Below are 23790 nucleotides of genomic sequence, written 5' to 3' on the forward strand. Positions count from 1 at the left end.
TTTAAGAGGAGGCCCCCAAACACCAGGGGGGGAGAATGCTTTTAAGAGTCATAAAAAGGGTGGGGAAAAGCGAAAAGAATGGTTGTCGATTGACCCGAGCCGCGATCTAGCGTTTTACATTCAAGCCAAGCACTTTCTTTTTATACCCTACTAACCAAACGTTATTCCGCTTAACTTTGTGTTAACTTCATATTCTCCCTTTTAGGTATTTTTTTTTTTTAAATTTTTTTACTTTTTTTTTGTTTTTTTTTGGTAAATTTTAATTGGGGGGAAGCGCGGGGGACTCGATACCACCCAAAGTACCTGCTTGCAATTGATCGTCCATGCTCGGAAAAATGGTACACTTTAGAGAGAAGTACCATTCAGTCACGCAACGCTTCTCCAAGATAAAGCGCCGCGCTATTACTGGGGCATAAGAGCGGTAAGGGGTGTGGGACCCGGCTACAAAACATCCCTGGGGAAAGGTAGGGTTTGCTCGTCGTCTTGCTTAGGGCTGGTTTAGGGTTGCACGTGAAGAGAAGAAAAATAAACGCTGTTATAGAGGTTATACTACCGGGCCTTTGCATGTTGGTGGTCTAGTTTGATCAGGCATGGAAAATGCAGTGGTCTCTTTCTGGGGTCCAAAAAAGCTTGAGCTACACCTAGATTGGTGTCTTTTAGGGAGTAATAGCTTAAAGTAATTGAAATTTCCCAACGAGCATCCTCGTCTTGAATCCTCGTCTCTTTCACATGGGAGTCCCCCTTTCCCCACCTCTCCCGTTTCGAAGTTGAGTGAACCTGAGGTATAGGAAGCCATTTCTCTCAGGAAAAGGTTGTCTGGGGAGAAGGACGGAATAGTATTTAATTAAGGCTATAACAAAAACCACACATAAAAAGCTGAAGAAAGCGTTTTATGACAGAGAGGGAGGGACGACAGAAAGAGCACAAAGACAAGAGCGGGAGGAACCAACGAAAAAGACTAGATGCTGATGCATGGACGCTGTCCCCCAACCACTAGCCCGCAGCCACCCGCGAGCCATGACGGCCCGCGGAGACCAGCCGCCGAACATGCAGATGCAACAAAATTTCCCTCTGTCTGCTCCACAAATCCCTTGGGAGCTCGACTTCTCGTTCCAGTCTTCGCTCGTCCTGATTGTTGAAACACCGAACGCCTGGAGCGAACGCCTGCATAACATTTGCCTTGCACTGGCCTTGCACTTGCAATGGCGACTCGTCGACCAAGTTATTCCCGTGTTCCAAGTGTCAGCTTTAGTAAACAAGGCAGTATATCCTCTCACAATTTAGAAGACCTTTTCGAGGAGCCGGCAGCTGCACAAGATCACACCGATGGCGATGAACGAGATGGCAATCCAGAAAGGTCATGGAATCTGGAACACGACAAGAAGCAAACTCACACTTGTGTCTCTGTGCATTGTTTACTTCGCAGCTACAGCGTCATTCGCTATTCTATCTCCCTTCTTCCCTGGCGAGGTAAATATAATGCTTAATCCTTGTTAGAAACGAGTGGACAGCTATATAGGGGAAGATTAATTGTGGAAAGATTGTCGTTTAACGTCATACTTTATTTTGCTCAAAGAACTTAATGGTGGGGAAAACAACTTCATGAATTAAAGAATGGAATGTATTACTAGCCCTAACAACCGAATACCTTAACCTAATACACATTAGTTAATATTTATTTTTCTTGAGTTTATTTGTCACTTGCTGTGGCAAAAGCATTCACATTGATCACCTTTTCTCATGGGTTCTTATCCCCATTCTACCCCCTTACCCCCATACCTACCCTGGGTCCAGAGGGTTTTTGCGGGACAAGAGCGGCGAGCGCGACGTGGAGAGAGCCGCCACCCCGACGATCGCGGCGCCGCCGTCGCCCCCGAGATCGCGGCCGCCGCCGCAAAAAAAACCCCGGAACCGGACCGAGACGATTTAGCGCCCCCCCAATAGCGCCCCCCCGAAAAGCGCCCCCTCGAATGTGTTTGTTATAGGCCAAGGCCCTGCGCTGCCCTCTAGGTGCTGATGGGGGGGGACAAGTGGGGAGGGGGAGGGGGGGCGAAAGGCCTGCAAAAGGCCGGGGGAGGGCCGGGGGTATTACGGTACCCCATACCCTGCTGAGGTTAAGGTTAATCCCACCATATAAAATTTCTAACATTTTCAATATTATTTTGCAAATAATCTATATTTCATCTCCAGTTACAATGCAGATTTTTCTGCACAGTCTCCAAATTCTCAGCAATTTTTTTTTAATTTATTTGACAAAAATCTACAATTCTCCCACAACTGTTCTCTACTTTATTTGAATTGTCCCCCCCCCCCCCCACCTGACATGCACCCCACCTTACAGTGGTAGATCTTGGGGTGGGTGCCGGGGAGGCCTGGGCCCCCACCTTAGGTTTAGTCCAAAGTTACGAAAAAACAAACAGTGCGAGGAAAAGAATGAATGAAAAAATACTTGACAATTCTGCAGCAGGACTGTGTCTGACCTATGCCTCCCCCCCCCCCCACCCTTGTAGGCTACTTATTTAGGACCCACTGTTGATTGTACCGATCATGATACCACTTACTGTGTCAGATTAAACATGTGCTTTGATTCTACTACATGTTACTACTACAGGCTCAAGAGATGGGTGCCTCAGGTACTATGATTGGTCTTATCTTTGGAATCTATCCCTTGGTGGTTTTTGTTGTGGCACCATTAATAGGGGTCATAGTAAGTACTGCTTTTCCAGTATTTGTGCAAGGTTTCCTAAGTGACTTTTTGTTACCGGTAGGGTAATTTAAAAAGCATACAACTAAAAAATTCTTACAAACTAGTGGCCCATCAGTTTGGAGCTTTTCCTTGTTTCAGTAACATGGAGCAACTGGGAGTATTTCTACTTCCCCCTGGATGGGATGCTAGTTCATTGCAGGGTTACCCCAAGCAATAAATTCGCTGGTAGCCATTAATACACCTGGGTGGAGAAAGGCACTGTGAAAGAACACAAATTTATACAATGACCTGGTTTGACCTGGCCGAGTTTGATCTGGAGACCAGCGCACTAACCATAAGGCCACCGCGCCTCCCACATGATCAGGGTATACATGTAATTAATTTCTGCATACTATTTTTAGACAAAACACATAAGGTAGACTTTACTAAATGAGAACCTCTGGTACATTTCAAAACTCCTTTCAATGTTTAAGTCATGTGACCTGTCATATTGTTACCTGTTATTTAACCAATCCTGTTTTTCTCCTGTCAATTTAGCTTCCAACTGTTGGTCCAAAGTTCACCCTGACAGCAGGAATCTTCCTTTGCTCTGGCTCACAGATATTATTTGGGTAATTTATTAGATTAAAAACCAATGCGGGTTCTGCCCGGTTCTTTGGTGATTCATAGTAACTGATCGAATCGCACAGCCTTCCGCTGGCAATGTTTCGGCCTTCCGCTGGCGATGTTTTATAGCCATGCAAACAGCTGTTCTTGCTTTAATTTAATGTTTTATGGTTCAGCAAGCCTTTACTGCAGAACCAAATTACATACATATACAATATATAATAATAATACAAATGTACATGATATTTTTTTTATATTTCTCCACCTGGACGGTTTCATGGGTACAAAGAAGAACATCCAAATTATTAATTTGGCAGTTGATGCAACCAACTATTTCTAGGTGGTGTATGTCAGAAGAAAATTCCAAAGTTAACAATGATAGTTTGTGTGCTGATACATTGTAGACAGCGAAGGTTTAAAACTTGTTAACTCCTATATTAATAATCAGACACATGGAAATTTGTACAGCCATTTTAATATAGCTTTGATTAAAAAATATATTTGTTAATTCATAGAGCTTTCCATTTCAGATTTGTATCAATGCTCCCTAAGGGTGTGGTTTTTGTGGTGTTCTGTTTTGTACTTCGTGTGGTGATGGCGTTTGGTGGGGCTGCAGCAGATACTGCCTCATTTGCAATTGTGGCTGGAGAATTTGGTTCCAATATTGGTACAGTAACGGTAAGGGTTATAAAATTATATGTGGTTAATTGCCACATGTGCATAATAAAATTAATTCTCACTCTCGTGCAAACCATAAGTTTAACTGTAAAAAGCTCTAACCAAAGGTGTCACCTATTATATAGGTAATATTCATTTTTTATTGTGTAGGAGCTTGCCACAAAGTGAATGTAGAAGATGTTTCTTCTTTGGATTCCGTCTGTTTGGTGACATTTGGCTCTCTGATTGTTTTTCTAAGACAGTTACCCATGTACTAACAGTGGAACCCCGATATAACCATCTTCGATATAACGATATTCCCGATATAACGATGAGAATTTAGCGGACCGTTCGTAAAATCCTCTCGATATAACGATATTATCAGTACACGGACACATTTTATTTGCAATAACATTACGGTTATAATCTAGTCATCTCTAACGTTTCTAAAAGCAGCTTTGTACGATGATATTCGAAAATGATTCTGTGTTCTTTATAAAAATTATTCTCTGTATCCTCCTTTTATATGCAGTAAAAAGTAGGTTTTCCCCGATATAACGATATTTTCGGTTATTTTACGGCCATATCGTTAAATAGGGATTTTCGATATAACGATTCCTCGATATAACGATCTAATTTTACTACTCCCTTGGCATATCGTTATATCGGGGTTCCACTGTAGTTGCAAATCTGACATGTTGCAGAGGTAATAACGGCTTTCTTGTTTGCTCAATATGTCTTGAAGTCTCAATTGAAACTTTTAAAGACTAAGGAGTATTTAAAATTGAGAACAAATCGTAAATTCTATGGTAATTTAGATCCTTTACAAGTTTTGCTGAAGTACTGATGAGGTTGAGAAGTTATTATCGCTGTGTAATTATGATAGTACTGTTTGTATTTTGTAGGGAGCAATGGAGACATTCACTGGGCTTGGCTTCATGTTAGGACCTCCTCTGGGAGGAGTGCTCTATTCAGTGAGTAAGGATCTGATTGGTTCAATTTAAGATGTGGCTGATAACTTCCCCAGGCTACCTGCATGTTGACACCCATTTACTATCATTGTGCGTTTTATTTTAGGCAGGAGGATTTAAACTGCCATTTATTGTGATGGGTGGTCTACTTTTGTCCATTCTGCCTGTGGTTTTAGTCATTTTGCCAAAAGATGAGAGTAAGTATATATGGAAGTATAGCACTGTGGAAATCTCTTTTTTTCATTTTGTTTGCTCACTTGTTCCAACCACTCCTTCTTCCTTCTTCCCCTTATACTCAGCTTTATAATTAGGAGCGATGTCATGGATGGTACAACTGGTACAACTTTTTTTCAAATTTCTCATTAATTTTTTGTAATTAACTGTCTTTATCATATCAATCCTTGTTCCTTTTTGTTAACTACTAACACCTGTACCTTACTGCTCAATGAACTTTTATTTTGAGGTTTCTCCTGATTTGAAGGAAACTTCTCAGACATCACATATAAAACACTCATTCAATATTGTGACATACAGTGTAGCACCTTAGCTTCATTTGTGTACTACCACCTTATATAATCACCCCTCATCCCCTTTCCCCCTCAAATGTATTTGTAATACATATAGTTGGATTTGAAGAGCACAATGTAATGTAATACACTACCAAATTCAGGTTGGCATGAATATTTTAAATGTAAATACCAATGAATGTGCTTTAATTTTCAGATGTCAATAGGGACGAAAAAGCTGGGTCATTACTACAGGCGATAAAGATTCCAGGAATTACCATGATAGGTACACATTGTGTCATTGATATGATGCACACCACACCTGCAGTGTTCAATTAGCCTTTGGCTAAAGTTACTGCCTGTTCACAGTATAGTCACACCTCAGTGTACAGACAACTCCCATATGCAAGCATCTTCCAGGCATTCAGTTAGTTGGGGAAGAGCGAAAAAAGGCAAGCAAAAAAATCTTCCACTTGTCCTAATTCCGTTTTTCGCACTGCTCCCTGGCTACCCATAGGTGGACACCTCTTATAGTTATGGACCCAACTCTGTACAAAAAAAAACATACAAGCACAGTTTTTTTAACCTCCCATAATCACACACCTCTCGTAAGTGGACTGTCTTAGTCTAAGGGTATCGGCTTATGGGACGTTTGATGGTAACTGTACAGGGTGGGGCTTCAGGCATAATTATTTACAAGTGCTTTTTTACAAAACACTTCAATACATGTACATTTCATTAAATTTTACCTGCCATAATTTTTGTATTTCATTATCAGGATTGTCTATTCTTGTGTCAGGATGTGTACTTGGCTTTTTAGATCCAACATTTGCACCATACATGAAAAAAGTAAGTAGAACTTGCAAGTAAGTGTCGATTTTTGAATGATAAGACTTCGACTGAACTCGACTTTGCCATTCCTAAAACGTTTTCACATGTTACGCTATTTTTATTATTAATTATTTTTTGGTAAATTGGTTGACACTTACAAACGCTGTTTCAACAACATTCTGTCAGGTGACTCTCAGTTGCCTGCAGAGGGCAGGGCTTTTTACAAAAGCCCCACTGAGCCAGCTGTTAAATCCTGGGGCTGCAGGCTGTTACCTGGTAGCAATGAACATTTTGCCTATTTGGGACAATTATTTCTCAAATGAAATTCAAGGAAGACCTGGATTGTGACCTAAATTAAGTTCATGCATGCACTCTTGCCTATATGACAAAGCAAAACTATTAAAACTTGAATATTATAATGTAGATGAGCTGCACCTCACGTACTGTAGACTGCGTTCTGACTGCCTGGTGCAGTTGAAATCAGTGGCCGGCTGCGGTCTGCCCACACTTCTTTATCAATGCTTCTTAGTTCTTAACGTTTTTCGTTCCTTCTTTCTGAAATTGTTACTTAGATTGTTAACACTCTGGTTTTAATTTCCATGTTATAGTTTGGGTTAGGCCCAAGTAAAGTTGGTTTGTTGTTTCTTCTTGCTGCGGGTTCTTATGCTATCTCAGCGCCATTAGTGGGATGGATATGTGATAAGACGGTAAGTAGTGATATCTGTGTTTTATTCTGAGATAATAACTATACTTTACACCGACTGAAAAGCAAACAGAGCGTCTGTTTAAATGCGAATTCTAACTTGTTATCTGTGGATACAACATTTCCAACATTTGCATCATTTTGCTTCTAGCTGCGTTACTAAACCTTAGTTGATTAACTTTATACAGGGTAAACCGCGCTTGATCATTATAATAGGTGCAGTTTTCGTAGTTATTGGCGTTTTGATGCTTGGACCAGCACCATTCATTACATTTCTTCCTCAAAGGTTAGTGAAACGGTCTTATCATATGCAATTCTTCGCGTATGGAGACTAACTCTAAGAATAACTAGGCCCGTGCTTTTCGACGACGATGTTGCTAAATGACATGACCTAGAAGCTGACTGTCGTCCTCTGTAGTGACCCTGTTGGCACTTTATCACGAAAAATTGAGTTGATACGAATTCGCATTCTAGAAAATTGTTACGGGATCGAAAATTGTCACTACAAGGAGGGGCTGAAGGAGTAAAATGGGAGCTGGGATTTGGACAAATTTTCACTGGTAAAATGGCATTTGAGTCACTGGGACTGGGAATCACAAACAAATTGACAATATAACTGGAACTAAGAGTTGAAAAATCACCGCCAGCCTCGCTTTCAAAATGCAAACATAAATATTATCATGAACGAACTCCCAAAGCAGCAAAGATGAAAAGAATACCCACGTGAAAACTGCATGAAGGTGGCGAAAGGTTGCGAATAATTTGCGTAAATGAGGCTGGGTGGTGAATTTTGAGCTTATGACGTTATCATGCATAAGGCCTATTGGCAATGCAATTCTATTTGTATGTTGACGTTCTCGCTCAAAAGTTCTTCTATCAATATATAATTTTGTTCTGTTTCTTATATTTGCCTCGTTTATTTACAGGAAGGTGTGGCTGGTGTGTGTGGCCATGGCTTTGTTAGGCATAGCCATCAGTGCGTATCAAGTGCCTTGTATGCCAGACATGTTGGAAACAGCAAGGTATTTTTGCTGCGGTTTTTTGTCCGAAACACAAAGAAAACTATTTCACAACTATAAAAAAGAAATTGAAAATTGAAATGAACTCAATGCTTGAACACTGTGCCATTGAATCACTTTATTTAAGTGTCAATGTATTTAGCACTGCTGTGCTAGTTTGGGACACGGTTTATAGATAAACAAGCAAATATTGTAAATAGAACAGAAACTTGTTAAAAAACCCTCCTGGCAGGAAGCTGACCAGTTGGCTATTTACAAAGCGCGGAGGAGTTGAATTTGGGACCACTAAACACAAATCCATACAAAGGCTGGGAGGAGGATTTGAACCTGGCCGGGACCTCTGGATTACAAGTCAAGCACCCTAACCACTAGGCCACGCCGCCTCCATGTAACTATCACAACTTTGTGCAAAGGTTTAAAAAAATAGGGATATCTCCTCTATTATTGTTTATTCCATACATGTGCACCTGATAGCACTATGGTTGACATGATCTTGCGACTAATTATCGCTGTAAAAGGCCTTTAAATATTTTGCGAGAGGTAATGTGTCAATGTCCCCGTATTAGTAGTATGTCCCCGTATTAGAAGCGGAGTTTTTCCCCAGCTAGGTGGTTGATGACATTCTTAATAAAGTTTCTATCTATCTAACGTGTTGTGTGAAAACCTTTATCTGTGGTATTGTATCTACACAGAGAACATGGAATGCCTGATGATATTTCTACTCATGGAGTGCTCTCTGGGATTTTCAATGCCATGGCAAGCATAGGGTAAGATCATGGCGAATCACATTCTGTATAATGTTTTTCAAAGCCATTTATCAGTGTCTTCTGCTTTTGATTTTTTTTGTTGTTTTGTTGGTTTGTTTTCCAGTGCTTTTCTAGGACCCACAGTCAGTGGACTGACGGAAAATTATGTATCGTTTCAGTGGTCCACAGTGGTAAGTGTATGCAACTCTTTTTTGACTATAACAGATGTTGAATTAAACATGTCATCAAAAGCTGTGCTCAGTGCGGAGCGGCCCACAGCGCCGGAGCTTATCCTGGTTTCCGCAGCATGAATCGACTAGAAGTATTGCTTCAACCCCACTGGATGGGATGCTAGTTTATCGCAGGGTCACCCCCAGCATTTTGTGTGGTAGCCCTGATTTGTCGGTACTCATTTATTCTCCTGGGTGGACGGTAGCCTGTTCCAGGCTCTCGGTAGTTGCGGGAGAGCGAAAAACGCTCGCCCGCGTTTTCGCTCGCTTTCTCCTTCAACTACCGAGGGCCTAGAACAGGCTAGGTGGACGGAGGCACAAGAACACAACGTGGTGACCCTGGATAGCGTTCGAGCGCGGGCCCCTCGATCCTGAGTCCAGCACGCTGATCACTGCAGTATGAAAGAGGGGGAGACGTTCGACGTTCTACAAAGAAGAGTACTCAAAAAAGGGCATTGTTCATTTGCTAGGAGGGGGGGGGGGGGGGACGGCCGCACGCGCTTTCCAAGTTACGCCTTTTTCGCAAGTAATGAGCTTCAACCTTAAAAAAGAAAGTAGCAATTTTCTGAGTTGTAAAGAACACGTTGAACCACGACTGTTTTTTCTTTTGTTTTCCTAGGTTCTGGCTGGAATTCTTGGATTGCAGGTATACTCTCCAGAACGTCGAGATACACTACGATTTTTCAGTTAAACTTTGAAGGGGCAATAAACAAGGGCACCTAGGGACTTGATGTTTCAAGACTCATCACTGTCCACAACAGTTGTTACACTAACAATTTTTACACCTGCTGAAACAAAGTTTTGCATCCAGCGATATAAAATGAGTCAGATAACAAGACACTGACCCAAGTTTGCAAAAAACCTTCATTTGCCAGTGATGTGATATGATTCTCAAGCAAAGACAGCACTGATACACTTTCCTCCGGCAAAGAGCCCGTTGATTGGGGGATTAAAAGTTACCTTCAAATGCAGAAAAGTTTTAAAATTTATGGCAGTTATTTAAGGGAACAGAGTGTAAAAACTGTTTTGTCTTCTTTTCAGATCATTGTCTTGGCACTCTTCACACTATTTGATCAAGGAAGAAAAAGGTACAATCTAAAGCCAAGTGGTATAGGCTGTTTTTTTTTTATCGGTTGGAGCTTTCGCTGTGATGTTCCTGTTTCTGATTGGTTCTCCTAAAATGTATAGTGACTATTGGTAACGCGGGTGGGAACTTTGACGGGAATTCAATTTTTAAAGGAGCTACGTCACAGACAACACATCGGACAGTTTGTCGTTCGTAATCCGTCTTAATCTCGGGTCAGTCGAAACCATCCTTGTTTATTTTCGGCTTTTTATTTCTCTGTTGCTGTTTTTCTATGTTGTAAAACTATCAGAAAAATGACCTAAAATACCGTGACATAGTTCCTTTAAAGCTGTTAGAATATCAGCCTACTACGCAGACGTTCTTTTGAAGGTCATTACAACACAGACTTCGAATTAACTCAAGCTGCTATCTTTTTTACCAGAATTCGGAAATACAGCACAAGAAAAGAACCCTTTGACCAAGATAGTAACATACAGGTAGGCAATAAACAAACTAGCGTCCCAAACTGATATGCTTCGCTCGCTTCCTCCCTCCTTCTTACCCTTCTTCCCTCCTTCCTGCACAACCGCCCCCAAAGATGGGTTAATAGACAGCGTATTATCTTATGAAATGTGCATAATAACATAATTTCTGAACATAATTGAGAAATGTGCTGTCGTTGAAATACATTTTAAAACGTTTTTTTTGTTTCTATTTTTATCTTTCAGGTGTAGAGATTTATTTTCTATGTGAGGCCAGAACACAATAATCTGTAGTACAGATTCTGTAGAGAGCCTAAAGAGGTTTTGCTTATAGTAATGAACTATTTATATGGACTAGGTTTGTAATTATAAGCAATATCCTTAATATTCTCAATGGTGAACTGGGACTACATTGCTCTTTATTTGCCCGCCTTTGAATGCTGTAGTTCATACAGTTCAGTCACGAGAATATAGGAAATATTGTCCACAAACTATACTGTACATTTCATCAAAACATCACAAGAACAGTTGTAAATTTAAATTCCTGATGTAATAAACGTACTTTCGATACATGTCGTAATCAACAAGCATTGTGTTGCAGATAACGTCCACAAAGTAAGAACATATGAATAAAAAGGAACGTATTATAAGAAGAGATTCAAGATAAACGCTTCAGTGGAAAATAATATTTATTAATAGAAACACAATGAATTAGTGTAAAATAATATTTATTATTAGAAGCACAATGAACTAGTTAATAAATAATAGCATTTTATCATTTGATAAAAAAGACTTATTTTCTTACTACATGTACCTTGTACATTCACAAACGTGCTTTACTAAACATTTTTAGGAGTTATATTTTGATCGGTATTATAACAGTTAATGTTGTAATTCGCAAGGTGAACAGTATCATTTAATATATTCTCAGGTTTTCTTTTATCTCTGTTTTGCTTTTGTACAATATCTGTTAACATAAATTTACGAGAGATTTTGACGCACAGGTAACCCAACTATTCCGGAGTTTGTACAGAGAAGCATTGCGTGACGCCGAAAATTGGCTTCTCGTTCTACGGTCCGCGTCCGTGGGGAAAATGGGAGGGGAGGGGGGCGGGGGGGGGGAATTAGGCAGTCGTTGATTACGATTTAAAAATCTGTTGTAAAAAATAACACCAAAGAAAGGCGATGTCCAATCTTGATGCATTGTCCAAATCCAACGTGAGATTGTACTCAGACAGCACTGTAGCCGGGGTATCGATGTCATGGCAGCTCTCTTCGCCCTCTCCATTTGTCAAACCTAATAAGTTCAAAGAAAATGTCTATAAATTACCCCTGCACAGACTGAGATATCTCCATTTTTGCTCAAGATTGAGATGTCAAATAGCAGCAAACAAACAAATACTAGTAAATTGGTTAACTTTAAGTTTCCTTTTTTGCTGATTTTGCCTTCGCATTACGCTGAGAATAAACTCGGCGAATAGGGGTTCTGCCCTTAAACCGAGGGGATGTTTTCTTTGGATAATTCCTACATGAGTCAGTTATTACCTGTATTGTGTGTTCCCTCGACTGTGGAAGCAGTGGTTCTCGCTCGTCACTGCTGGTTGCATCTAATGGCAACTCCAGAGCTGGTCTGCAGAAATGATGAATATTAAGAAGCCTCTTGATTAAAGTTGTCGTCCTGATTAGTAGCACAGCATGAAAACATAGCTTTACTCTGATGTAAAGCTTAAGTAAAGCTGGCGTAAATTTGGAAATAACAGCTTTGACTAGCTTTACGCTACCTTAACATTCATTATTGACCTTTAAGCCAGCTTTACACTCATGTTTAAAGATTGTTTAGAAGGGACTAAAACTGTTCTTAAAGGTTCTTAAATGTCAACTGGCCGGTTTAAGGGCCTTTAAGAACATTTAATTGATAGCTTAAAGTTGGATGACCAACTTAAGGAGATTTAAGCCACCTTTAATTTTTCGTAAATTTCCATTTTCATGCTGTGCAGTTTGTTTTTAGGTTGAAATGTACGATAGTTTGGGGGAACGGGTCCATCCTATAAAATGCCGTAAACCTTCGAACTGGTGAAAAGTAACGAAATGTTTCCGATTGTTACTAACCAATCAGAACATTTCACGAACACTCACGAGCACGCCGAAAGTCTTGAATTATCTTCTTGTGACAAGTTTACGCCATGCTGCTAAGTAAACTATTGCGAAAATCGTACGCAAACTCTGCAGATTAGCAAATTGGGATTCCGACCAAACTAGTTCTTGCTCACCCGAGTGACTGAACAATGTGTCACAAAAGGTGCCTCTAGCGAGCAATTTATCTACAATATGGACTGAAACGAAAACAGAACAACAAAACCATTACCTTTTTTTAGCTTTGTTGTAGATGTTAAAGATAACCATAACCATACCCTGCCGAGAGAAATATTGCCAGAGAAAAAAATAAGCATATATTTGTCAATCTTTGTTCTACGTGCTTCGCAGACAATTTGTTAACTACTCGTCAGCAGTGCATCAACGCCTGTCATTAATTAGAATTTCAATTAGAAATACACAAGAACTCGTAAGGCAAATCAGTGAATGTTTCTTTTTTACCGTTGTTAGCATTGCCCACTATACATTTTCACGCCCTGTATCAAACTGTGCAACGAAACAGAAATACTGGCGTATTTTGAGGATTAAACCCAGGGGATCAGTAAACCAAAAAAGGCCGCATCCTCTCTCCCACCCCACCCCCCTTTTCGAGCACCGTTTATCGAATACTATGCAAGTATACATTAAGTTTTGTAAAGAATACTAGCTGTTGCACATCCATCCAACAGAACGTACGTATTATCACAAAATGTATCAGCCGTTAAATTATGAAGGGAATAATAATCAGCCAATGGCCTTAAAATTCATCTACCTGGAAAAGCAATATAAAGGCCAGAATCTGCAAGAAAATAAAGAGTACTTCAAGTTTATGAAATTCAACAATGAAATAGATCCACTTTTATTATTATGATGTTAAAAGGCTCAAAACATACCACCCCTCCAGGAAACATGGGAAACATTGCTTTGTACGTAGCACGTCTAAACATGATCTTCAAATCACAGTCAAGACAATCAAAATCGACATACCACTGGTTCTACTTTGATTCAAACCACTTACAAAATTGTCGAAATATTGGCTTGAGGAAAAACAGTACTCGACATGAAACTGCCAAAATTGCGTGTCCAAAATATATACTTCAATAACGACAGTACAAACTACTTTCTCCACCACTATCTCTTTTTGTATCATTGACTACTACACTGAACCAAGCGTAACATTTCTTGTCGCCATTAAGCATTTGGCAACGTTTAAAGGAGTATGTCTACCGCCTAGAATTTCAAATGTTTGCTTACCCCGGTGGCCCAGCTAAACCCCAGATGTTCAGTCATGGCTCCTGCCATCATTGGGCCAACAAACGCACTGTGAGTAATGAAAGCGAAGCCATAAGACATGTTCCTTACTTGCATTAAAATTGCTAATGTAAAGAAATTAGTTGTTTTAAATTATTGTAAATGCCTTTTGTAAATTTTCCTCAACAGCGCATGTTCTCATTGGCTAATTCGAGGTCACATGACAACTAACAATGAAAACTGTTTCCCGCCAAGAGTCTCTGAACGGGCAACATTGCAAAATCTATGACGTCAGAGGGTAACATTACAATATTGCCCGCGAATGTTGACCGACGACCGCCATTTTCTAAGTCTTCGTCGTGCTATATAACAAAACACTCGGACTGATCCCTCAGGAAACTTTCAATTTTGTTTCCCGAGAATCGACGCCTCGGGAAACATTGAGATTCTCGAAAAACAAAATTATGTTTCCGTCGGGAAAAAAGTCTTGCGAAAAAAGTTTGCGCCAAGCATGTTAGTGCAAGAGTCGTCGTCATAATACTGCCATTTGATGTGCTCAGCATTCAACTGTGTGTAAGTGAGCCAGCGATCAGCGATGTAACTGCTTTTGGACATTTCACTCGAATGATTGGTAGCATTACAAGGGGCAAAATATATCTAAAATGTTTTTAATACCCACCCTATGTTCATAGTCGATGTATAAATCCCAGACATAATACCAGTTGTGGAGACATCCTCAGGCATGCCATTGCGTCTGTGAAAAAAATAGCACTCTATGAGCTGGTTTTGGTTTGTTTGTTTTGTATTTTTGACTACTATCTCAAAAAGTCGGACTTTGACAGTGATCAAATTCTCACTTCCCTTTACCTTGACGTGCAGTAATGAGAATAGCTTAACTTATCATGAGAATTGACAGCTTGACTTGAAACCACATTCACCCAAGTAAAATTAAAGGGAACGTGTGGTAAGACGGTAAGATTGATACCTACCCTAGAACAAAACTGATTCTTTGATTTGTCGCAATTTTCAAATAAACCCATCCTCGTTAACAATTAAACTCGGGCATAACAACACTTTGGGATCGTATGTGCAATGAAAAAGGCATGATGCTTGTCTGGCCACATATGGCCATCCACACGGTGCTTAAAAGACAGACAGGAGTACTTAGACTCCTATTTATCCTTTGTATAAAACACTTTTTTGTATACAACTTCTCGCTCTTTCTTGATTTCCTTTGTCGTTCTTTAACAGTTTATTAATTAGGCACAACGTTCTTCAGAAGAAATCCGGTCTTAATAAATCATTAAATATACCTTTACTAGGACGATCCAATCTTACGGCATTTTAATGGTCTGCCTGCATGAATTTGTAGTGGTATATTATGTTACGAGAGAAATTGATTAATCTCTGTGAATACTGAGATGAACTTGCCCCTCGGAACCTTTTAAAATCTTAATGCAAAAACGGCCTAAGAAACAATTTCGCCCTTCTCTTGATAAACGGAAACTAGTTAATTCGTGTGACTCACTTTGCAATCTGAAGCATCTCTGGCATAAGTGGCACCAAAAGCAAAGAATCTGAAATCCCCAAGATCACCATGGATACACATGCAAGCCACACTGCCCTAAAACAAGGCGTAAAAAGGTACAATGCAGCTAAGAAAAGATCCATGTTACAGTCTGTACGTGTTGCATGCCTATAAAAAAGAACAACTGAATACGTTCGGTTTGGACACACCTTTCTGGAAGAACAAAGTCGAGAATAGGGATCGGACCAATCAGCATAAAGCTAATGCAAGCGAGGAAAAAACCCAGCAACATCATCAGATTGTACTTTTTCTATAAAAAAAAATCAAGAGCAAGAACAAAAAAGCGTTTAGAGAAAAACGAAACCAGAAAAATCTAGCAAGACGTACAATAGGCCTCAGACGTTCTGTAAGCCGAGTTAAATGTACAACCAACTAAAACGTCAGACGACCTTAACAACTTGGAGGGCGCATCAAAAAGACGTGTCATTCGCTAGTTCGAGTAAATTCCCGGTAACAACGGGGCTTTTTCAGCCTCTAACGAACTGGTCCAGGGCACAAAGATAACCGGTTACTGTTACATGGTATCATAGTCTAATTTCCACTCACCGTCTTATCTCCAATCCATCCTATTCCTGGAGATATAACTGCATACAGACCAGAAGGAATAAGGAAAATAAAGCCAATTTGAGCGACGCTTAATCCATGAGAACCAAACTAAAAGAGAAAAAAAAAACTAGATATAACATAGCGCTTGTGTCAACAATTTGTATTCTATGCAGTTTGGTCCGAAAGGTTGAAAACTCACGTGTGATAAGTACGGGGACAGGATGGGGTCCAAGAAAGTAAGATTTATTCCACCAATGATGGAGCTTATACCTGCAAGCGAAAAGGCAAAGATATATTATACTTTGGAAAGACTGAATTTTAAACAGAAAACAGAAGATAGCATATATACTACGGTCTACCTAATCCGACAGGAATAGGCACTTGTTCCGTTCGAGTACTAGTGTATTGGTCTCAACTCTCAAGAATGGTTCAAGATCAAAAGAGAGGCTATAAACTCTAGCATTCGTCCACCACTTCCTCCTGGCTATACTTAGAGAGACAAGCATATAATTTTCACATCATGCTGCCGAACAATCGATAAAAACGATGGATAGCCTTCAAAAGAAACAATGCCTCAGTATGCTTACTAACAATACAAGACTGTACTTGACGCACATTCAAATTCAGGTTCGAGTATTCTTTTTGTAGGATTGAATATTAAAGATTAAAACTGAGTATCGAATAAATAAACCACTGACCCATTAATATGACAGCAGGAATTTTCAGTGTTTGAAGAAATGACTGTTCTTCGTGAACTTCGTCTGAAAGTAAAAACAGAACTACTTAACAATATTACCCCGCATCAAAAGGTTTTCGTCCACAAGTTATCGTTTGTACGCATTATTTTAGCTGTCCATACAACATGCGTAGAGTACTTGAGCCAGCGCAACGATATAGTGATCACCGAGACGTCAATGTTTCCGAAAAACATCTCTTTAGCCAACCACACTAGCTGCAACAGGGAAACGGCATTTTTAAAAGTATCTTATCTGCTGGAGCGTAAATTTACCTTCATCAACGGACGGAAGAGTGAAAACCAATACCAACACAGTTGCCATCAAAAGGACACCCATCACTATAAAAGGAAGCTTAAATCCACCAGCCTGAAAAACAGAAGAGGTAATTATTTTAACACTGTTTTTGAAAATTAAGGAGGAATTATGGTTAAGACACTGACTTACTGTGTATAGTAATCCCCCAAGGGGTGGGCCAACTACAAGTCCTACTCCGCCAAATGTGTTCAGTACTCCCTGGGTAAGAAACGAAAAAGTAAGTATCAAGCATAGAGCAACTCACACCTCATTATCTGATTTGTTTTTGGGACAATCCAGTTAGTCCTTTTATTCACCTTTTGATAGAGACATTTCTTTTCCCGCGAAGGGCAACGGTCGAAAAATATCAAAGGAGCACCGTGCTGTCCTTAAAACAAGTCACGTAATGTCTTTAGCAATATGTTACCGTATTTATTCGATTAAACGCCTCCCTCGAATAAACGCCGCACATAAGGGCAGAAATATTAATAAACGCCGCATCATAATGTGACATTTATTCTAATAATAGAGTCAAAAAGCAAATCTAGTAAAAATCAAGTTTGAGCAAGCCTAAAAAATATTTTCCTTAAATGTAACAATGTTTTAAGATATTGAAAATAACTTTTCAGACAAGAACTAAAACATTTTTCTGTTTTTTTTTTTTTTTAATTCAAATGTTCAGTTACCGTACTATTATTAGCAAGATATAAATCGAATTTTAAATAAACGCCGCACTCGAAACACGAAAAATTTAATAAACGCCACGGCGTTTATTCGAATAAATACGGTAATCATTCAGTGACATAAGCTATCCGGAAAAAAATTCCGAAGAGAAGTCGAACCTGTAATTTTCCACAAACCGCTCGGACGCTCTACCGCTGAGCTACAGCAGACCCGTTAACTGATTGGTTTCTCAAAGAGTGAGAACGTGCGGGAAGAATGTCTTATTGTTCAATCAGAAAAAAGCAAGAGAACTGGTGATTCTTACTTTCCAAAAAAAAAAGATAATTAAATGTCCGATGCCACTAGAACACAGAACAAGCAGTCGTTATAAGCGATGCGCATGCCACGGCATTCCTTCTTGACGGAAAACACGGGTTCACTCAATTCTAAGAGACTGACTTTCCACTGAATATTATAGCTGATTATAGTGTCAACGCACTTTAACATACGTTGAAAAGTAAGTTTCAACTTGTACCTAGCATATTATGGCATTTCTGGCACTGATATAAGTTGGGTGGTCAGCTTTAGATTTTCTCAAACTGAATCAAAGTCTAATCAGCAGAAAGCACAAAAATGACCTGCATTTACCATATTTACTCGAATAAGCGCCGCCCTCGAATAGGCGCCGCATTCGGGACCAAGAAGTTAATAAGCGCCTCCCCCGAATAAGCGCCGCAGTAACGATGAGGCACGTATTCGAGGAATTCCGTGTAATTAAAAATGGCACTACAAAGCAACTCTAAAACAGCCTTGGAAATTCCTTTTCGTCAAAAGCGATGTTTCACAGTGCAAAGTTATTATATTTTACCGCGCGCCCATTAGTTTTTCTATCCAAAATTCTTACAATACAGTTCTGTTAACGTTGTAAAGGCCGTGAACTTTGTCGGGACAGCAAGCGCAAAAACTCTCTTCCGTAAGAGACAAATACTGACAAACAAAAGTCCCTTCTTTTTGTTACTGTAGAAGTTTTGTCTATATTCGATTGTTTGTGGCGTCCAATTTTTAAATAAGCGCCGCCCTCGAATAAGCCGCGCACTTGAGGCGCGAAAAATTTAATAAGCGCCGCGGCGCTTATTCGAGTAAATACGGTATGCTCGACACACGCAAATAAGTTAAGGTCTCCGCACACGTGGGGACATGTCGCAGGGACAGGGCGCAGCGACATGTAGCAGCGACAAAATCATGTATTGTTCACACTGAGGGGACATGGAGCGGGGACATGTAGCAGGAACAAAATCACATTGTGTACACACGCAAGCTACATGTTGCTGCGATATGTCTCTGCGTCTTGTCCCCACGTGTGCGGAGAATTTAAAGGCGATCATTTTTGCGCTCTCTAGTCTACTGTTAACTTTGAATTACCGTGAAAGAAGCCATGTTGTCAGGAAACTCTTGAGCTAATATAACAAATACAGCTGTTTCACATCCGGAGCTTCCAAGGGCATCGATAATCCGTAACAAAAAACAGAAAGTTATAAACACTGTTCCATCAGGCATCATTGCAACAAACCTGTGCAGGAATTATGAAATAAATTATTAAAAATAAAATACCTATCAGCACCAGCAGATGCAAATCTGAAAAAAATGAGCTTGAAAAATTCAAAATTTAATATTCTATTTACCAGGAGGCCAAAGTGGCCACACCCTATCCAACAGGGGGGGGGGGAATAGAATAGTCTTTATGAGCATGCGAGGACAGTATTTTTCTTTTCAAACATGACCTATGACAAAAGTAAGCCTTTCAAGGGAGCAACAAGCACTTATCAAAAAGGTACCTGCACTAAAAACCGAGCTTGCGAGCACTTATAAAAATACGACAAGCACAAGTAAACGAGCACTCACTACAATTTTGCGAGCATTCCAAGCAGAAGCCTAATTTTGCGAACACTGCAACATTTTGAAGAACCATTCATGACCCCTGACAGCTATCACTCCGCCCTGAGGGAAGATGGAGTGAGGTGAAGGGGGGAGATGTGACATGGCCATGTATAGCTCAATCTCAATCTTGGAGCTTACTTTTACAGTATGCAGTTGCAGTAAAATTAAAATAAATAAATAAATAAATAAATAAAAACACACCCAAAAAGAATTTGAGTTCCTCCTTCAACAATCAGTCCTGTTAACAGAATAAACTTTGCTCCATATGTTGGCATCTGGATGAAAGGAATATTAAAAACCAGCTTAATGTAATAAGGACTATTAAAGAAGGAAAAGGGAGATCTGCACTTAAGCAAGATCCTATCTATTAACTGAAGATATAAAATTTGATACAATTCACAAATTTCTGATGAAATTATAATATATTATGCATGGATACATTTATAAAGCTGAGGTTAATTATGCCCCTGCCACAATTCTCTTGAACAAAAACAAGCCAGAAGTCTCTGAGGGCTCGAGGAGAGTCCAGTCAGGGCGGGAGGGAGGGTAATGAAACAACCTTTACGATCAAACAAACAAACAAACAAAGTGGTGACATATTACAACCAAATGTCAGTCAACAGCCTGCCAGGTGTGTCCTGAAGGTCTGGTCCTAATTGGGAGCATGCATCATGACTTATTCCCTAGGAATGTGAACCCTGCACGCCTCTTCAAATACATGCATATGGTTGATTTAATTTCACCTGGAGCAGAGTTTTAAAAATCAGCCTTCAGTATAATTTATCTGCAGTCGTGATTTGACAAAATGTGGACTTCAGAACCTGATGCTTGAAGGCTGACTGTGACAGCCTTCAAGCCATTGTGGAATTTGAGGGGGGATATCAATTACCACTGGGGCAGATAGCCCAGGCGATAGCTTAACAATCTTAGGGAACCCTGGGTAAGCTGTTGAACTGCAGGCTGGCTGGAGGACTGGATATATAGTTTTCAAAATACTCTTTCTATCACCTGCATTTCTCCTTATTTTTATGTGTTGAAAAACCAAATCCATTTAAAAGTAATTATTATAATTTTATTATCATGCTTCTTACCAGTTTTCCATAAATTGGTGACATTACTATACCCACCAGGGGGTAGACAGAAAATATCAAACCAATCACTGTGTGGCTTGCTCCCTTTTCCAAAGCCTTACAGCAACATTGTAAAAGAATTCATTAGCATTGTATATTTGTAAGGGAAGGTACGTTTTTTATTGGGGGAGGGGGGGGGTGGGCCGGGGTGTCAGAGGGGAGGGTCATCAGTAAATTTTTTACAAATTGGAGAGGGCCAAACCTGTTTTTTTTTTTTTACAGGAGGGGGAGGGTTACACTTTGTTTCAGCATGGAAAAAAATTTAACAAGAAAAAAACATAAATAGTGGCAACAAACATGACATGGACAACGCATGGTTTGAAAAAAGACCCTAAAATATCTTCTTTGTTTCACAATGCTTTCATTGCCCTTCAGTTCGTGAAACAGACCGCCATTTCGTTTTCAAAGCATGTGCTTTTCCAAGTAGCGCCCAGTTTTTCCAAAAGAAAAATAGTTTGTTTTGTTTGGCCGGTTTTCCGGCCATTGGTGATGGAATGGGATATTTTCTGCTTGGCCAGAAAACTGGCCATCGCTGGTAGAAGGGTTATTCGTGATTTACCACTATCGGCTAGCATCAAATATATGAAAAACGTTCAAGTGTACTTACGTATTCTAGCTGTATAGGTAAATTACAACGTACAGTTCTGTTGAAATAACCTAATTCTTCCTCCAGAATGCAGGAAATGCACTCTTAGAGGCCCAAATTTTAAAATTTTCTCGGGGGAGCGTGCCCCCGAACCCCCCTAGAAGGTCGAGTCTTCGGAGCTCCAAAACAATTGCTGCCTACTCTGACTCTTATTAAAAACCCTGTAATAGTTGCTTTGTGTGCAGATGGAGCAACCAGAAAGTGTTAAGGTCAGCAATACTTCCATTTATTTTTGTTCCCAAGGAACCACTGATCATGAGTAGGTGGGGGGAGGGTCACATGTTTTTGTGAGCGTGTTTGTAATTGTGGAGGGTCATGCAACAAAACATTCTAGGAAGTGGGAGGGCCACTAATTTTTTCGCAAAAAAATTCTAAAATACCCCGGCCCACCCCCCCCCCCTAATAAAAAACATACCTTCCCTAAGGTACAGCAGTATATATATAGGTTTTTTATACTCAGGCTTCTCATGCTCAACACCATGGTTATCATAAAAACTATACCATAAAATACCTGACCCTTTCTTTGTAAGCACCCCATCAAAATTGTGTTACCAGACAACAACTTAAACATTAAAAAAATCCACCTTAATTCTTTTATATGTACCGTCAGCTACATATGAGTACAGAAAGCACCCCCCCCCCCCAAAAAAAAAAAAAAGTTCTCCAGGTTAATGATTTATAAAAGCCCGACAAATTACAACTCTCCCGGAATGAGGTGCGGGAGGTACAGTGGCCTAATGGTTAGCGTGCTTGACTCTGAGTCAAAGGCCTAGGTTCGAGCCCTGGCTGGGGCACTGCGTTGTGTTCTTCAGGGCAAGACACTTTACTCTCAAAGTGCCTCTCTCCACCCAGGTGTATAAATGGGTACCGGTGAATTAACTGCTGGGGGTAACCCTGCAATGGACTAGCATCCCATCCAGGGGGGGGGGGGTAGCAATACTCCTAGTCGCTTTGCTACAGAAACCGGGATAAGCTCTGGCTGTATGGGCCATTTGGCTTGGACATAGACTTTACCGGAATAAGTGACTTTTTTTGAACTCATACTTCTATGACTGACTACTATGTTGTTTTGTTTGTGAATTAAATTTTGTAGATGTTGATGTTTTAGGAGTATTTCACTGTAGATTTAGCCGGGAGATTAAGTTTAGGGAGTGTAAGTCTACGCCAAGTTTACCATCAAGTGATCTACAGGAAATTATCTATATCAAAAGCTTACGGTATGTGCCGGCTTAAACAAAAGATGGCGTCGCATTGACCTGACAGGCCGAACAAAACAAAGTCTGCGTTCCATTGAACTTACTTCATTTGGAAAGAAAGGCGAGATAATTGACATGCTAGCAAAGGCTGTAAATAGCACGAAGCAAAGAGAGGCTCCGACAAGCTTCTTTCTTGTTGTCCATCCTGCAGCTTGTTGTTCTTTCTCTGATTCTTTCGTAGCACACGTGTCGTCCGTGTCGCGGCATTCCGTGTCTCCTTCCCCAGATTGTTTGCTTTCGTTATTTCGCTTTATACCTTCATCGTTTTCCATGTTAGAACAACTGTTCTCTCTGTTTCGTCAGAGAAGAAAGCGACTATTTACCAAATAGAGGAGAGGCGATTAAAATTACACTGCAATGGTGCAAGAAGTTGTCGTGACAGGAAGCATGTAGCATATCGCGTGACTGAACATGCACACATGGATATCGGATCGCGTGACAGGTCTCCTGGAACATCACGCAATATTGATCCATTCCCCAGCTGCACGCAAAATAAATCTGCATAAATATAAAACGATTATTTAGTAAAAGAAATTGATTCATATGAAAGAATTCATATCTGGACTGCGGCTAGATGTAAAGTAAAGAATGATTCTCACAGTAAAATTTAAACCCGTGACCTCCGCGATACCGGTGTGATGCTCTATTAACTTAGCTATGAGGAGCTATGAAGCCACATCTTGCCCAGTTGGTAGATCAACGCACGGGTATCGTGGAGGTAACGGGTTTAAATCCCGTTGAAGTCCGTTAAGGGTTCTTTCTTTGCAATTTTTCTGCGAGGATCATTTCTTTACTTAAAGCTGATTTCCAGTCCGTACTGCGCAGACTCGGGGTTTGTTTACGTTTTTGTTTTGAATTCGTTGAAACGTTACACTTCGGTGACAGCATACATGACGTTTTTTAGTCCGCCATTACAGTTCGTTTCGTTCAAGAATTTCCGATGAGCTGAAACGTCGGTTTGAAATAGCGTCAATGTTCTTCTACTCGTTATTATTTGTTCTGCAAGGATATCTGGCGTTAATAATGAAGAAAAAGGTAAGTTTGTCGCGGAATTTTTAGTTTTGCTTGTAAACATTCCCTTCAA

At 40.1% G+C, this 23790-nt stretch overlaps 2 protein-coding genes across 3 annotated transcripts; one reads left to right on the top strand and one right to left on the bottom strand.

The window, feature by feature from the left end:
- Positions 1-1057: 1057 nt before the first annotated feature.
- On the top strand, positions 1058-11466 carry LOC144628086 (MFS-type transporter SLC18B1-like). The gene is given in 18 exon segments (XM_078486147.1): positions 1058-1331; positions 1333-1470; positions 2612-2707; positions 3245-3318; positions 3844-3991; positions 4876-4944; positions 5048-5138; positions 5665-5733; positions 6226-6296; positions 6887-6985; positions 7170-7267; positions 7908-8003; positions 8693-8767; positions 8871-8937; positions 9596-9622; positions 10018-10064; positions 10485-10539; positions 10771-11466. Coding segments are annotated over 18 exon segments (1455 nt in total). The 5' UTR covers positions 1058-1202; the 3' UTR covers positions 10777-11466.
- A 1-nt stretch (position 11467) lies between these two features.
- LOC144628095 (MFS-type transporter SLC18B1-like) lies at positions 11468-23084 on the bottom strand. 2 transcript variants are annotated; one of them, XM_078486157.1, is made up of 17 exons: positions 22751-23084; positions 20766-20861; positions 19876-19949; positions 19159-19306; positions 17224-17292; positions 17052-17145; positions 16741-16803; positions 16242-16312; positions 16043-16150; positions 15646-15746; positions 15437-15532; positions 14588-14662; positions 13912-13978; positions 13430-13456; positions 12890-12936; positions 12070-12154; positions 11468-11821 (listed from the first exon to the last, which is right to left on the bottom strand). In XM_078486157.1, exons 1-17 carry the CDS (start codon positions 22976-22978, stop codon positions 11816-11818), a joined length of 1455 nt encoding a protein of 484 aa, XP_078342283.1. In that variant the 5' UTR covers positions 22979-23084; the 3' UTR covers positions 11468-11815. The 2 variants fall into 2 exon arrangements, with proteins under 2 accessions (XP_078342283.1, XP_078342289.1); XM_078486163.1 differs by lacking the exon at positions 17224-17292.
- Positions 23085-23790: the final 706 nt, after the last annotated feature.

The sequence above is a fragment of the Oculina patagonica genome, chromosome 1 (assembly GCF_052425735.1).
Source record: "Oculina patagonica isolate OP01 chromosome 1, crgOcupat, whole genome shotgun sequence".
Taxonomy (NCBI): Eukaryota; Metazoa; Cnidaria; class Anthozoa; order Scleractinia; family Oculinidae; genus Oculina; species Oculina patagonica.